The sequence below is a fragment of the Aricia agestis genome, chromosome Z (assembly GCF_905147365.1).
Source record: "Aricia agestis chromosome Z, ilAriAges1.1, whole genome shotgun sequence".
NCBI lineage: Eukaryota > Metazoa > Arthropoda > Insecta > Lepidoptera > Lycaenidae > Aricia > Aricia agestis.
Window position 1 is genome coordinate 12,691,183 of NC_056428.1, and position 18,456 is coordinate 12,709,638.

Consider the following 18,456-nt stretch of genomic DNA (forward strand, 5'->3'; position numbering starts at 1 on the left):
ACTTTTGAGCAAGCTTCAGCGCGATGTAGAAGACGCACGGCGCCATCTATTATGAATTGTTGGAACTAACTTAATTTGAACAAATTTACGCATTTTCACCCCCTTAAATCCCTTTTTTCCAGTAAAAAAGTAGCCTATGTCCTTTCTCAGGCTTTAGACTATCTGTATACAAAATTTCTATACAATCGGTTCGGAAGTTTTGGCGTTTGGCGTGAAAGCGAGACTGACAGACAGACAGACAGACAGAGATACTTTTGGCGTTTGGCGTGAAAGCGAGATTGACAGACAGACAGAGATACTTTCGCATTTATAATATTAGTATAGATTATGTGCACACTGCACAGCTGTTTTTGGGTATTTTGATTAATTAAGGGCCGCGCTATACCGGAATGGCGCTGCCATGCGAGGCGAGCAGTTTCAGCGTTGCCATTCCGGTGTAGCGCGGCCCTAAGAGGGGTACCACTTACCAGGGTTTTAAAAAGTTTTTAAATTTGACACAAATTTTGTTGACACCGCGCGCTATAAACTATTAACTAAAGTTCACGCAGACGATGTCGCGGGCAACAGTAGTTATGAATAAAAACAATATTATATAGTAAAGTAGGTATGATTAGTTCTGTTACAATAATAAAGTAAAAAATAAAACGCCATCTGTTTTCATATATTAGAATTAAAATGTTGATTGCATTGATATATTTTCTGGATGGAATATAGGCCAACACGGTACACTTGAACTCCTTTATTTTAGAGCGCCTTCTGTTGTCAACTTGTTACATATAATAGAAATGCAGTAGGAGTTCTATAAGATAAGATAGATTGATTATTATTATACCAAGTGATAATATTATTAAACATAATATTCTAACGTATTAAAAACTATAAACAAAAACATACTAACTAATAAGTATGATTAGTTCTATGTTACAATAAAGTAAAAAATAAAACGCCATCTGCTGAATCGTATTAGAACTAAAATGTTCATTGCATCGATATATTTCTGGATTTTTTATAATATTATACATAAAATATGTTTAAGATTTTTGAAATTTTATTTTAATACACGTCCAAGACCCAGGAACATTGAAAACTTTTTGTTCCGCCTGCGGGACTCGAACCCAGGACCCCCGGGATGAGCGCTGGCCACGCGCAATGCGAATTCATTTTCATCGATATTTTCATGGAAATAAGATATTTTCCCACATCAAAATGTAGCCTATGTCCTTTCTCAGACTCTAGAATAACTGTGTACAAAATTTCATTGCAATCTGTTCAGTAGTTTTGGCGTGAAAGCAAGAAAGGCAGACAGATAGACAGACAGAGATACTTTCGCATTTATAATATTAGTATGGATAGTATGGATTAGAAATGCAGTAGGAGTTCTATAAGATAAGATAGATTGATTATTATTATACCAAGTGATAATATTATTAAACATAATATTCTAACGTATTAAAAACTATAAACAAAAACATACTAACTAATAAGTATGATTAGTTCTATGTTACAATAAAGTAAAAAATATAACGCCATCTGCTGAATCGTATTAGAACTAAAATGTTTATTGCATCGATATATTTCTGGATTTTTTATAATATTATACATAAAATATGTTTAAGATTTTCGAAATTTTATTTTAATAGTCATCCAAGACCCAGGAACATTGAAAACTTTTTGTTCCGCCTGCGGGACTCGAACCCAGGACCCCCGGGATGAGCGCTGGCCACGCGCAATGCGAATTCATTTTCATCGATATTTTCATGGAAATAAGATATTTTCCCACATCAAAATGTAGCCTATGTCCTTTCTCAGACTCTAGAATAACTGTGTACAAAATTTCATTGCAATCGGTTCAGTAGTTTTGGCGTGAAAGCAAGACAGACAGACAGACAGACAGAGATACTTTCGCATTTATAATATTAGTATGGATAGTCTGTCAAGAAAGTGAAGAAATTAAAAAGTGGCAACATCGTAGTGTCATCCCATTTTTCTTAGATTGATTTGAAAGGGAAAGACACTAAGATGTTGCCACTTTTTAATTTCTTCACTTTCTTGACAGACTATAATTGAATGAATTTAGTCACAGCAAGTTCATTCTAAAAGTTTTGTTTTGTTTTGAGGTTAGTTTTATGTTTTATGTTTCAAGTAGTGATGTAACGAATGTTGGATTTTTCAGATTCGCGAATGCGAATGCGATTGCGAATATTTATCTTCAACATTCGCGAATGCGAATGCGAATATTTTAAAATTTCAAAAAAAGCGCGCGTAAAATGTTCGTCAGGTTTGACGTTTCGTGTCGGCTATGTTTAAATTGAACATAAAACAACCGATATTGCTTATAGTCTGTCAAGAAAGTGAAGAAATTAAAAAGTGGCAACATCGTAGTGTCATCCCATTTTTCTAAGATTGATTTGAAAGGGAAAGACACTAAGATGTTGCCACTTTTTAATTTCTTCACTTTCTTGACAGACTATAATTGAATGAATTTAGTCACAGCAAGTTCATTCTAGAAGTTTTGTTTTGTTTTGAGGTTAGTTTTATGTTTTATGTTTCAAGTAGTGCTGTAACGAATGTTGGATTTTTCAGATTCGCGAATGCGAATGCGATTGCGAATATTTATCTTCAACATTCGCGAATGCGAATGCGATTATTTTAAAATTTCAAAAAAAGCGCGCGTAAAATGTTCGACAGGTTTGACGTTTCGTGTCGGCTATGTTTAAATTGAACATAACCGAACCGATATTGCTTATAGTCTGTCAAGAAAGTGAAGAAATTAAAAAGTGGCAACATCGTAGTGTCAAAACATTTTTCTTAGATTGATTTGAAAGGGAAAGACACTAAGATGTTGCCACTTTTTAATTTCTTCACTTTCTTGACAGACTATAATTGAATGAATTTAGTCACAGAAAGTTCATTCTAAAAGTTTTGTTTTGTTTTGAGGTTAGTTTTATGTTTTATGTTTCAAGTAGTGATGTAACGAATGTTGGATTTTTCAGATTCGCGAATGCGAATGCGATTGCGAATATTTATCTTCAACATTCGCGAACGCGAATGCGAATATTTTAAAATTTCAAAAAAAGCGCGCGTAAAATGTTTGACAGGTTTGACGTTTCGTGTCAGCTATGTTTAAATTGAACATAACCGAACCGATATTGCTTACTAGCTGTTGCCCGCGACTTCGTCCGCGTGGACTTCAGTTTATAGCGCGCGATGTCAACAAAATTGGTGTCAAAAGCTTTTATAAAAAAACCCTGGTACCCCTTAAATCAATACAGCTGTGCAGTGTGCACACAATAAGTATTTCATTTTTTTATATTAAACTTTATATTTTATGCCAAATTTTAAAGGTTATTTAGCCCTCCAATTACACAACTTTACCCATAAACTATTTATCATTGATAGATTTAAGGTTACGTCACTGCACAGATAAAGTTCTGAGTTATTTAATACCGTAGAATAGATATAACAATCGAAAAAAATCGAAACTTAAATATAAGATGATACCACGTCTTATAGAAAGACTTTTGAGCAAGCGTCAGCGCGATGTAGAAGACGCACGGCGCCATCTATTATGAATTGTTGGAACTAACTTAATTTGAACAAATTTACGCATTTTCACCCCCTTAAATCCCTTTTTTCCAGAAAAAAGTAGCCTATGTCCTTTCTTAGGCTTTAGACTATCTGTATACAAAATTTCTATACAATCGGTTCGGAAGTTTTGGGGTTTGGCGTGAAAGCGAGACTGACAGACAGACAGACAGACAGAGATACTTTTGGCGTTTGGCGTGAAAGCGAGATTGACAGACAGACAGAGATACTTTCGCATTTATAATATTAGTATAGATTATGTGCACACTGCACAGCTGTTTTTGGGTATTTTGATTATTTAAGAGCCGCGCTACACCGGAATGGCGCTGCCATGCGAGGCGAGCACTTTCAGCGTTGCCATTCCGGTGTAGCGCGGCCCTAGGAGGGGTACCACTTACCAGGGTTTTAAAAAGTTTTTAAATTTGACACAAATTTTGTTGACACCGCGCGCTATAAACTATTAACTAAAGTTCACGCAGACGATGTCGCGGGCAACAGTAGTTATGAATAAAAACAATATTATATAGTAAAGTAGGTATGATTAGTTCTGTTACAATAATAAAGTAAAAAATAAAACGCCATCTGTTTTCATATATTAGAATTAAAATGTTGATTGCATTGATATATTTTCTGGATGGAATATAGGCCAACACGGTACACTCGAACTCCTTTATTTTAGAGCGCCTTCTGTTGTCAACTTGTCACATATAATAGAAATGCAGTAGGAGTTCTATAAGATAAGATAGATTGATTATTATTATACCAAGTGATAATATTATTAAACATAATATTCTAACGTATTAAAAACTATAAACAAAAACATACTAACTAATAAGTATGATTAGTTCTATGTTACAATAAAGTAAAAAATAAAACGCCATCTGCTGAATCGTATTAGAACTAAAATGTTCATTGCATCGATATATTTCTGGATTTTTTATAATATTATACATAAAATATGTTTAAGATTTTTGAAATTTTATTTTAATACACGTCCAAGACCCAGGAACATTGAAAACTTTTTGTTCCGCCTGCGGGACTCGAACCCAGGACCCCCGGGATGAGCGCTGGCCACGCGCAATGCGAATTCATTTTCATCGATATTTTCATGGAAATAAGATATTTTCCCACATCAAAATGTAGCCTATGTCCTTTCTCAGACTCTAGAATAACTGTGTACAAAATTTCATTGCAATCTGTTCAGTAGTTTTGGCGTGAAAGCAAGAAAGACAGACAGATAGACAGACAGAGATACTTTCGCATTTATAATATTAGTATGGATAGTATGGATTAGAAATGCAGTAGGAGTTCTATAAGATAAGATAGATTGATTATTATTATACCAAGTGATAATATTATTAAACATAATATTCTAACGTATTAAAAACTATAAACAAAAACATACTAACTAATAAGTATGATTAGTTCTATGTTACAATAAAGTAAAAAATATAACGCCATCTGCTGAATCGTATTAGAACTAAAATGTTTATTGCATCGATATATTTCTGGATTTTTTATAATATTATAAAATATGTTTAAGATTTTCGAAATTTTATTTTAATATTCATCCAAGACCCAGGAACATTGAAAACTTTTTGTTCCGCCTGCGGGACTCGAACCCAGGACCCCCGGGATGAGCGCTGGCCACGCGCAATGCGAATTCATTTTCATCGATATTTTCATGGAAATAAGATATTTTCCCACATCAAAATGTAGCCTATGTCCTTTCTCAGACTCTAGAATAACTGTGTACAAAATTTCATTGCAATCGGTTCAGTAGTTTTGGCGTGAAAGCAAGACAGACTGACAGACAGAGATACTTTCGCATTTATAATATTATTATGGATAGTATGGATTAGAAATGCAGTAGGAGTTCTATAAGATAAGATAGATTGATTATTATTATACCAAGTGATAATATTATTGAATATAATATTCTAACGTATTAAAAACTATAAACAAAAACATACTAACTAATAAGTATGATTAGTTCTATGTTACAATAAAGTAAAAAATAAAACGCCATCTGTTGAATCGTATTAGAACTAAAATGTTCATTGCATCGATATATTTCTGGATTTTTTATAATATAATACATAAAATATGTTTCAGATTTTTGAAATTTTATTTTAATACACATCCAAGACCCAGAAACATTGAAAACTTTTTGTTCCGCCTGCGGGACTCGAACCCAGGACCCCCGGGATGAGCGCTGGCCACGCGCAATGCGAATTCATTTTTATCGATATTTTCATGGAAATAAGATATTTTCCCACATCAAAATGTAGCCTATGTCCTTTCTCAGACTCTAGAATAACTGTGTACAAAATTTCATTGCAATCGGTTCAGTAGTTTTGGCGTGAAAGCAAGACAGACAGACAGATAGACAGACAGAGATACTTTCGCATTTATAATATTAGTATGGATAGTATGGATTAGAAATGCAGTAGGAGTTCTATAAGATAAGATAGATTGATTATTATTATACCAAGTGATAATATTATTAAACATAATATTCTAACGTATTAAAAACTATAAACAAAAACATACTAACTAATAAGTATGATTAGTTCTATGTTACAATAAAGTAAAAAATAAAACGCCATCTGCTGAATCGTATTAGAACTAAAATGTTTATTGCATCGATATATTTCTGGATTTTTTATAATATTATAAACACACCGGCAAAATTAGAGGAACATAACAAAATTTTCAATTTTTTTAAATTGTTCACTGATTTTTATATATTTATTTATTTATTTACTAATTGATTATTAAAAAATAAATTTTATATAAATTTAGGGCATAAAAACGTGAAAAATAGAAAAAAATCAGCAAAAATCAAAAAATTAAGAAAATCTTTGAAATTTCAGTAGTAAGTTTTTAAGATAAATTCTCCATTTTTATTAAAGAAATGCCATGTTAAAAGCGTGTAATGCCTTCTATGGATCTCAAGAGGGCCTGGATACGCCATTCCATGCTTGCATTTTAATTGTCAATAATTTCCTGTGGGATATTCTCCTACTCCTCCAGTACCGCCAACTCGAGCTTCTGGACACATTTTGGAGCTGGAGTTTTAACTCGTACCGTTCACCCATTGATGTGCCACACGTCTTCAATCGGATCCACATCCGTAGACCACGCTGGCCTCTCCACCTGGGCTACGCCAGCATCGTTTAGGTAATAATGCCCGATTTTCTTACTCTATGGACGCACATAAAATTTAAATTACTACCTAAAACTGTGTAAAAGGCACACCATGCAGTTCCAGGATGTCGGTGCTATAGCACTGTACTGTCAAAGTACCATCATCTATAATCATCAGCTCCATGCGGGCTCCAAATCATATGCAACTCCAAACCATTACGAAGCCTGCATCATAGGCCACTGTTTCCGGTAAGTTTGATGGCCTGTAGCTTTCCTTATGATTTATCCACATTCTTTATCGCCTGTCAATACAATGTACACAGACTTTGCTCCCATCACTGTACAGCACAAGATTTCACTCACTTGTCTAATTTTGATGTTCACGCGCAAATCTTAGCCTGGCTCTTCGGTGTCCTGTCTCAAGTTTTGGTGCCCTTGCTGGCACTTTTGAGTTTAATTTAACTTCTTTGAGTCTTCTTCTTACTGTACAATCACTTACACGTTCATCTGTGACCTGTTCCGACAGGTTTCGTGTCTGCATAGCAGTTTGAGGTCGATTTATTAAGTTTTGTTTCCTTACAAAATGGTCATCCTGAACCATTGTCACCCGATATCTGCCTTGTTCTCGTCTCCGAACGTAAGATCCAGTCTCTCTGAAGCGTTGAAAGTTACGATGAACCACGGAAGCCGACACACCTAAGGCGTGACTGACCGAACGGTAGGTGTGACCTTTCTCTATCGTGGTTACAGCTCTAGCTGTCGCAGATGCTGGGAAATCACTAATTTTGTATCTAAGCAATGTGTTCTTCCAAAAACCAAACAATCAAATGAGCTGAGCATACCTTTCACACCGCTAAAACGCCATTCTTATCAGGAACACTTACAACGTCAATAATCGAAAAACACTTATTAGGGCATAATTGCTATAAAAACCTGTCAACTTGCCAGTTTTGTTCAATATTTTATTTCTTGAATGAGCTTAGAAGCTATAAAAAAGGCTTTCAGACAGCCCGACCCACTTGAGTTCAAGTTTTGGCCCTTTTTACCTATGTTCCGCTAATTTTGCCAGTGTGTGTACATAAAATATGTTTAACTTTTTTGGAAATTTTATTTTAATAGTCATCCAAGACCCAGGAACATACAAAATTTCATTGCAATCGGTTCAGTAGTTTTGGCGTGAAAGCAAGACAGACAGACAGACAGAGATACTTTCGCATTTATAATATTAGTATGGATAGTCTGTCAAGAAAGTGAAGAAATTAAAAAGTGGCAACATCGTAGTGTCATCCCATTTTTCTTAGATTGATTTGAAAGGGAAAGACACTAAGATGTTGCCACTTTTTAATTTCTTCACTTTCTTGACAGACTATAATTGAATGAATTTAGTCACAGCAAGTTCATTCTAAAAGTTTTGTTTTGTTTTGAGGTTAGTTTTATGTTTTATGTTTCAAGTAGTGATGTAACGAATGTTGGATTTTTCAGATTCGCGAATGCGAATGCGATTGCGAATATTTATCTTCAACATTCGCGAATGCGAATATTTTAAACGCAAGTCAGCTAAAATATTTATAATAATCATTTGAAAATAATAATTAATCGATTTTTTTAATTTTAGACTAAATTGTTTAGTAACGTTCACATTATAATGGATTATATTGGTAAATACATACTATCCCCGAAGCTTAACCAAAAAATTCCGCGAAAAGGATTCGACCTTTTGTTCTGGAATATTGCTAACTCACGTTTAAATTTTCAGCTTCTGAAAAAGGAGACACTACAGAGAATCGGGATCCAAACTCTTTGGTATCAAACGGTAATTCCAAGCCGGTAATAGATGAAAAGTCGAGTGAGAATGATGATAAACCGCACATCGAAGCCCCCACGGAGAACGCTGCGTGCACATCGGAAAAGACATACATTTCAGAAATTCCTGAGCAAGTCGAATTTACAGTTGTATTTAATAACAATAAACATGACATCACATTTGCTTACGATGCCTCTGTAGTAGAACTGAAAGCGCATTTAGAACGAATATGTGCAGTGCCACAGTCAGCACAGAAACTCATCATTAAAGGAATGGCCAGGGACAGCGGGACAATCAGACAAGCTGGGATCGTCAAAGGCGGAAAAGTAATGCTTGTTGGATCCAAAATGGATGATATATTGGCTGTGAAGAGTGCACCAAAGGTAACATTGTTCTTGGCTAAACAATATTTCAAAGGCAATTCTAGAAGTTTCTAAAATAACTTTTTTATGAAAACATACTTTCAGGAAATATTTGAAGAGAAGTCTAGCAGTCAATCCAGCAAAGAGCCATTGTGTATGCAGAAGAACCATAGTAAAGTTTTAGATAAGGGTATTCCACCAGATGTAATGCCTGGAATAAAGGGAGTCAAGGTGAGAACAACTAAAATAATTCTAATAAGAGTAACCCTTACCTACTTACCTCTATTATTACAAATGTTTATATTATTCTTACACTTACCTACAACACGGTCACATTAACTTGTCGCATTGAAATATATATTATATAACATGCAAGCTCCATAATGACATCATCAAACCGTGCGTCTAGTTAATTTGACCGTGTTATACATAATATTTATCAAATACTTTAAAAAGACATACCCGCTAAAGAATTAGCTTTAACCTATACTGTACTCGGCGAAACGGCGGTAGCGGTCATTGACACGCTGTCAAAAATTTTCATTTTCTATATAAACCATAAAGTTAATATACCTAGCGGAATAGAGAAACAAAGGCCTGAGCAAGGGAGATGTCACTATCAGTAACACTGCGTGTTAAAAAGAGATGTGTGGTACATGACAGCAGCACTCTTTTTTTTGACGTCCAGTCTGCACGTGCCCCACATTGACAATTTCATCTCATAGAAATCATGTTCAATCATGCTTGTGTAAGTGTATATATGTACACATGCATATTTATGCATGTATTCGGTACACATTTTTCGTGTATATATACTCGAGTGACATTCAACCAGTTTGACATGACAATTTTGTCAAACTCATTTTACAATTTGTTTACATAGGTTTGTTTACTTACGTTTTACAATATTTGGCTTGGCGTGGCTTTTTACAATATTTTTGTTGTTAAAATACCTAAATGCCCTGTGAAATGGTGTAGAAGTCATACATATACGACTTTTAATACAGGAATAACCTTTCATCTGTAAGTGTATTGTTTAAAATTATGCTTAAATTTCTTGTATTTTTGTCGACCAAAAAAATCAATAAAAAGATCGTTTATTTAAGTTGGATGCTAGGGTATTTACGTAAAATTAAGCTGGTCCCTTTGTGTTTGTCTTATTAAATTTACATGTTATTCTAAAAGTGCAATAATCAAAAAATAATATAATTACAAAATTTTTACAAAGTCGCCATGGACAGTGTTATGCAAGATGTAACAATTTAATCATAAACGAAATTTTAGGGTCTGGCTGACATTATACTAAATGCGTTATAAAATGAATGGGTATTCTCATATTTCTTGCTACGGATTTTTTACAACAAAACAAAAAAAATATAATGTAATAAATTATGTTCAATCGACAAAAACAAATAAGTATTTCCTTTAATATTGTAAATGAACATAAATAAAAAAACTGCTAACTGTTATTAAAATATTATATTAATTGTGAGTTATAAGTACAAATTTTACGTAAGTTTTTAATTTCAATTCTGTAATAATTTAGCACAAAGATTTTTGTAATCTGAAAACGTCTTCTCTAGGTGCTTGGACAGTTTTAGATTCGCCCGAGTCGTACATGGTTTGTTCATAATTATTACATGGATATTATTATTATTATCGTTGTCTTAAGGATCAGAGGAAAATGTTTAATTTTAAAATTGATGGAAAATGGAAATAGGTTTACAGCAAAAGAAAAATCGACCGTCCATTCAATAGATATAATTTTAATAGAATGACATAACAAATGACAGTTGTGAATATCATAGGAATTAAAAAGTTAAGAAACCTTGATTTGAGGTTTACATAATATACTTGGATATTTGTACTCTAGTACGTATATTCCAACAGTCCCCCTCAAATATTCAAGTAGTAACACAATCAGAACTATTTTATAATAATTAATTCAATGTTTAATTTCTTACTGAAATAACTTAGCTCAAGTTTACACTGAACTTAGCTTACTGAATTCAACTAAAACAAAAATATATCACTTTAACTATTATAGATTAACTTCAATCATAAAAATAATTAATTTCACAATTTAAATTAAATTTAATTTACTCCTTATTTCAAGAAACTTTGGAGTATGTACCATCTTAGTGAAGATATCAGCCAGTTGATTTCCTGTGGAAACATATTCTAACTTTATTACTTTGTTAGTAATTTGTTCACGAGTAAAGTGGTACTTTATGTCGATATGCTTCGACCTTTTATGATTTGTTGGATTATTGGCTATACTGATGCAGCTATTATTATCCTCAAATATAATTATTGGCAATTTTACTGGAATCAAAATACTATTTAATAAGGATTTTATCCAAATTGCTTCTCTAACTGCTTCAAATAATGCCATATATTCGGCCTCTGTTGAGGAAGCGGCGACAGTGTTTTGCTTACGCGTATTCCACGATATTGTACAATTATCGAAAATTTTAAAAACATGTCCAGTTGTACTCTTTCTATCAATTAAGTCGCCTCCCCAGTCAGAATCTGCATAACCAACAACCAATTGTTTAAAATTACATTTTACATAGGTCAACTTTAAATTAACAGTGCCTTTTATGTATCTCAATAAATGTTTTAAGCATAGCCATAACTCCTCATTATTTTTACTTTGATATCGACTTAGAATACTTATTGCAGCACAAATGTCTGGCCGGGTGCATAGCATCGCATACATAAGTCACCCTATGACATTTTTACAAGGTGCATCATAATGTACGTCTGAGCTTAAAGCTTCATAATCTAATTTTGATGGAAATGGTTATTTTGAAAGATTACAATCACTCATGGAATACTTATTCAAAACACTTTTAAGGTACAAAGATTGATCTAAAGTTAATTTACATTCAGTTCGTTCTATTTTAATGCCTAAGAACAGTTTTACTTCATTTAAATCTGTCATACTAAATTCTTGCATTAAACGTTTTTTATATAAATCCATAATTTGTTTATTTTTGGTACATAATAAAACATCATCTACATAAAGCACAATGTATACATTTTCATTCATACTATTTTTATTTAAAATATATAAACAAGGATCTACCTGTGAATGTTCAAAACCTATAGCCTTAAGAGTATGATCGAAACGTTCATACCAACACCGAGAAGATTGTTTTAAGCCGTATAGCGACTTACTTAATTTACAAACTTGATTGGAATCCGCTGTAACGCCTTTCGGCACTTCCATATAGATATCCTCTTTAAGAATTCCATTTAAAAACGCGGTTTTTACATCCATATGATGGGCATGTAAGTCAAACTGATTTGCAAGTGCTAAAACAAATCGTAAAGTTGTAATGCGTGCTACTGGAGCGAACGTTTCGTCGTAGTCTTGTAAGTATTGTTGTGTGAAGCCACGAGCGACTAGTCGCGCTTTATAGCGTGTAGGTTCACCCAACTCATTCTTTTTAATTGTAAAAACCCATTTAGAACTAATAATATTTACATTTTGAGGTCTTTCTACAAGACTCCATGTATTATTACTTTTAATAGACTCTAATTCACTCTCTATTGCTTTTAACCATTTACTAGAATCATCTCTATTAAAAATATCGTCATAATTATTAGGTAACATTTCATTTGTTGTAAGTGATAGATAAGAGTCAGGATCATCCATTTGTTTGTAATCAATTGCGGGCAATTTTTTGAATTCTTTCACTACGTCTCAGTTTGCTAGACGAAGGTTCAGCTTCTGAGCTCATGTGAGGACTACTGTGTTTGTTGCCTATTAACTTTGCCGATTCATTATAGGGCTTATTAATTTCGGCGGGAATTTTTACTGGTACCAAATTGTTGACAGGTCTAGAGGATTCAAAATTCAACTCGTCAAATACAACATCCCTTGCAATTAGGAAATGATTATTTTCTACATTAAATAATTTATAACCATTTTGGTCGTAACCGACTAGTATGGCTTTGAAAGACTTTTCGTCAAACTTCGATCCCTTAGTTTTGTCATGAACGTAAGCAGTAGAACCGAAAATTTTTAAATGATTAATTTTCGGTTTTTTATTATGCCACATCTCGTATGGTGTTTTATTATTAGGAAGCGCTTTTGTGGGAAGCCTATTTGTTATATATGTTGATGTTAATATAGCTTCGCCCCAATATGACTTATCTAACTTCGCACTTGTAACCAATGTTCGCGCCATTTCGGTTAACGTACGATTCATGCGCTCTGCGGCACCATTTTGCTGTGGCGTGTACGGTACAGTCAAATGATAAGTTATTCCCTTGCAAACGCAGTAATTTTTGAACTCATTAGAGAGATATTCTCGCCCATTATCGCAATACAAATTTGTTACTTTGAAGTTAAATAGATTCTCACTCTTAGCTACAAAGTCTTGGAAACATTTAAGTACCTCAGACTTAGCATACGTTAAATAAGTAACATTGTAATGCGTAAAACCGTCAATAAAAGTTACAAAATAATTTTTATCGTCAATAGTAGTAGGTGTAATCGGGCCGCATACATCAGAGTGAATAATAAACAATGGTCGGTTATTATTAATTTTATCTTTACATTTAGAAAAAAGTAATCGAGCTTGTTTGCCAAGTATGCAAGACTCACACAACTCATCTGTAGGTATTACAATATTATCAAAAATTTTACAATCGCGTTCATCAACTACATTTTTCAAAATATTAAGTTTCTGCTTATTTAAATGGCCAAGTCGACCATGCCACAACGTATATTCTTTTAAACAATCTTGTTGTTTTACAGAAACTACATTTAAATTACACTGAGATTTATTACTTTGAAAAGTAATACTAAATAAATTATTTAAATTCTCACCAGTCATGTAACATTCTTTTTTTTACCAAAAATTTGAACACCGTTATTACCAAAAATAACCGTCATACCAGCCTGTTGCATGCGATTTACCGATAATAAATTGTAACGTACCTCCGGCGAATACAAAACGTCATCGATTGAACCTAAAATTCCTAAATTAGTGGTTACTTCTATTCGTCCTTTACCGAACGCAAGTATCGAAGCTCCATTTTTGGCAACGCCGATCTTCAGGGGTATAGGTAATTGCACGTAGGAAGTAAAAACATTCTTAACATTTACAATATGATCTGTCGCACCAGAATCTAAAAGAAAAAAAATCGTATTACTGTTACAATAATTTGAAGTGCGTAACTTACATTTTGATAACATAAAAGCGAAACCGCCCTCATCATTGTCGTTGCACGGTTGAACGCTGTTTGCAGTTTTCTTGATGTTTACAGATTGATTATTTTGTTGCAACTTCTTGAAATATCGACAATCCTTCTTGAAATGGTTTCTACGTCCACAATAATCGCAATACATTTTTGATATTTTATGCAATGAATTCCTGGGCATATAATTATTTTTCTTTTGAGTGTAGTAATTGTATTTGTTTTTATAAAAACTTGACGACTTATTATTGGCATATTTCGTATTCCCTGCAGGGCTTTCAGTCCTGTCGTAGGTTCCGCCTTCAATTTTACTTCGTGATCTAGTAGGCGAGTTTTTACAAACACCAAATTTAGCTGCTCTTCGCCGAGTGTTTCCAACGCAGTAATAACGCCGTCGTATGAAGTGGGTAGCGTGAGCAATAGATGCGATATTTTATCCATTTCGTCCAGCCTGGCACCAGCGGAGATCAATTCAGTTACCAAATTATCGAAACTAGTAAAATGTTGTAATAGTGTCAAATCCGGCTGTAACTTGAGGTTCAATAGCTGTTTTCGCAACGCTAATTGCGTTGCCAAGCTCCTCCGTTCGTAAATCTTATCCAGATTTTCAAAAATAGATTTGGCCGTTGCTGATCCCTTCGCAAAATTTAAAAATGCGTCACCCAAATACTCTACGACTGTACCTTTGTATATCATATTTTTCTTCGACAATTCAACATCGGCATCCTCTGGAGTTTCGGAATCAACAACACATAGCACTTGAAGTTCCTCCAGTAACGATCTTATGCAAAATTTCCATGTACTATATCGCTCGCCAGTAAACTGATGGATATTTCTCTTGTTGCGCGAATCCATTATTATTTATGCAAAAAAAAAATTACTTGTATTTTACTTTTAGCTACAGTTAGCGACCTGGGCCCATTACCTGATGGAAAATGGGAATAGGTTTACAGCAAAAGAAAAATCGACCGTCCATTCAATAGATATAATTTTAATAGAATGACATAACAAATGACAGTTGTGAATATCATAGGAATTAAAAAGTTAAGAAACCTTGATTTGAGGTTTACATAATATACTTGGATATTTGTACTCTAGTACGTATATTCCAACAAAAATAATAATAATGTGCTTGTTTCTTCGTGATAGTACTCGTAGATGTGCTTGGTGTATATTGCATAACACTATCCGCTTTTGACAATTATTTGTTTCATACAGGGTGACTATATGTGGCAGGTTCCTGCCATTTTTGCAGGATTGGCGTCTTATTTTAGCCTATGGCATGATCGGTTGACGTTTTAAAAACTTGGCAGGTTTTGGCAGGATTGGGGTATGAAAAATAAATTTTATTATTGCATCTCAAATTTCCGACAATGGCAACCCTGGATACTTTACGGGGTATTTCCCTGTACAGTTCGACAAGGCTTTAAATGAATATGTCAATTATGTCGATGGGCGCTGCTGGTAAAGGAGAACTGTCAAAAATGACGTTTTTACGTATGATATCTAAGTTAGTTAGTTAGTTCCTTTTCTTGCCACGTTCATAAACAGCCTTGTCAAACTGAATATACTTCTCTTGTGTGGTAACTGGTATCGTGGGTGATAGTTATTATTGGTGGTGGCTTTACAACTCTCTGGTGGTGGCATTCTACTAACAACTGGTGTGGTGGTGTGGTGATGAAGCGAAAATATGAAAGAGCGTATAGAGCGGAGTGGGAGCAAGATCCAAAACTATCGTCGTGGATATCCAAAGCAAAAGATGATCCAGACTCCTTTGTTATGGCCGAGTAGGTCGGACCTATAGTCCGTCAAGAAGGTGAAGAAATTAAAAAGTGGCAACATCATAGTGTCATCCCTTTTTTCTGAGATTGATTTGAAAAGGATGACACTACGATGTTGCCACTTTTTAATTTTTTCACTTTTTGACAGACTACGTTACCCATAACTTGATACGCTTTTTACTCATATACACCGATACAATGCTCTCTCCTATAGTCTTATACGATAAGATAGGTTTAATCTAATAAAAAATTGAAATATAAAATGTGTATTTTTGCTTTTCATAATTTAAAGCAACAGTTAAGAAGCTGGCAGTATTTGCGCATTTTTTACTAGGCTTTGGCAGGTTTTGGCAGTTTTTTGACCAAAGTATGGCAGGATCTGTAATTTAAATATGGTCACCCTGGTTTCATAACTATGACAATGACAATAACCGCTCAGGCTGTCGTCCGGCGCGCAATATTATGATACGTTACCTGGGAAACGACCTTGGCAAAAATCTGAATTGTCATATTTTAGTGTTCGAAAAGGAGCCAAATTTAAAACGGTTGAAGTATGGGAGTTACGTTTCCTTAGTTTTTATTATTCGTAGCTTTATAATATAAACCACAATTGACAATGAAGTGTCAGATGTTGTCAATCGCGGCTTTGTATAGAAAATGACAAGTTTTTGACAGGGAGTCAATGCCCGTTACCGCCATGTTTCACCGAGTACAGTATAGACAAAATATTTTTGTTAATTAGGGATGAAAAATTAATAATAATACTAGCCATATTATTATTAATTTTACTGTCTTTGGGTGATTCTTTCTTTGTCCAAAGAATTAAAAAGCCATTTATGATACTTTACTTATAAATTTATAAATGATTTTGGAGTTTGCCCCCTGTCAAGCAGCAAAAAAACAGCTCTATATTGTATTAAACATTATTGAACCCACTTCAGTTAATAGTTAAAAAAACTTTAAAGACTAAGAAAAACTATTATTATAACCTTTGTTTTAACAAGACCTTTTTTATCATTTTGTCTTACACATATTTTAGGAACCTTTACCACCTGTGCCACTCAGTGGGATGTTGAATAAACATGGAGGCAAAGTTAGACTAACATTCAAACCAGAGCAGGATCAGCTTTGGCTCGGAACCAAGGAGCGCACAGAGAAACTTGCTATGACATCTATCAAAAGTAAGTTTTAATAAATTTTTCATTCAATTATAACACAATATTATACTTATGTGCATCTATGTATAAATTCATATTCAGATTAGTACTTCGATCGCGAATTCATGAATGTACGGTTTCTCCGCGATAAATTAACTTCAGTTCGACAGAGTTGCAGCAAACATGTGCGTACAACTAATTTGCTAATGTCCATTGGCATTTGGCATCCAGCAATTCCTAGGGTTGATTCAGACCGCAACGCGACGCGTAGATGCATTTCTAAATTTGTATGGATTTGACAGATTTCAATTGCGTCAGACGTCTTGTGAATTGCCTTTAAACGTAACTTTAAACGTGGTTTAGGGCCTTCGCCCACTGCGACTTTTAGTAGCGATGTAGTCGCGCGTTTATGAAGCACACGACTGCATCACTATTCACTACTAACGCGCGTTAGTCGCATTTGCAACGCCATACAGGGCACACAGCTAGCGACTCTATTGATGCATATATGCGACAGTATCCGCGGGACTGCATCGCTACAAAAAGTCGCATTGTGCAATGGGCGCGCGGCTTTAACTATATGTACCTACCACTGTCCACTACTAATAAACGCGGTTTGAATGTGAATGGGGATATATACCGTGGGAGTTACGATAAAGTGATGCCTAGCAGAAAACCGCCGTGAAAAAATAGATTTCGAAAATAATAATTGATTCAAAGTTTCCTAGAGACTAACCCCTTATTAATAAAAAAGTCACATTTTCGTGCACCACATTGTAAAAGTCTTATAAAAATCTTGTATTTAAAATATTTTATCAAATTAAGTAAAGGGAAATGATTCGTGTAATATTTACACATGGTGCTGCGCGCCATTCTACACTTGAACTTGGCTTGACACACTACCGCGTGTAATAAAAAAAAATAAACGATTTCATGGACCACCAGGCTTCTGTAAATTTTTTTATCTGAATACATTTTGTCTTTAACTTTTATCTATTGTCAACAAGTTTGTATCGGACTACACAATGGTTAGGAAATATGAAATAATACGTATGTGAAAAGATCGGCCCGCATTCTCGATTGTAAAGAAATCATTGTTTGCACCGATAAAAACTTGAAAATTGTCAAACAGTTATCAAAGGCCAGTTTAAAAATATTATGCTACCCCTGTCTCTGCTTTGAAGAATGAAAAGGACGGGTTCTGTAGTCAACAAGGAACCCCTATAGTTTCGGTCTGTACGGACAGACGTCTGTCTGTCTGTCCGTCTGGCTGTCCGCCGTTTTTCTCAGAGACTATAAGGCCTACAAATCTGTAATTCGGCATGAATGTACATCTTAATGACGTCGACAAAATGGTAGGTATATAAAATCTTAATAAAAAATGGTACCTCCCATACACATCA

The 18,456-nt window shown here is 34.3% G+C and overlaps 1 protein-coding gene across 1 annotated transcript in view; it reads left to right on the forward strand.

Annotated features, from left to right (window-relative positions):
- Nucleotides 1–18,456, forward strand: part of LOC121739191 — a 59,539-nt gene that overhangs the window by 24,658 nt on the left and 16,425 nt on the right. The window contains exons 5-7 of the mRNA XM_042131540.1: nucleotides 8,492–8,922; nucleotides 9,007–9,132; nucleotides 16,936–17,077. Coding sequence (XP_041987474.1) covers nucleotides 8,492–8,922; nucleotides 9,007–9,132; nucleotides 16,936–17,077 — 699 coding nt within the window. The remainder of the gene's footprint in view (nucleotides 1–8,491; nucleotides 8,923–9,006; nucleotides 9,133–16,935; nucleotides 17,078–18,456) is intronic.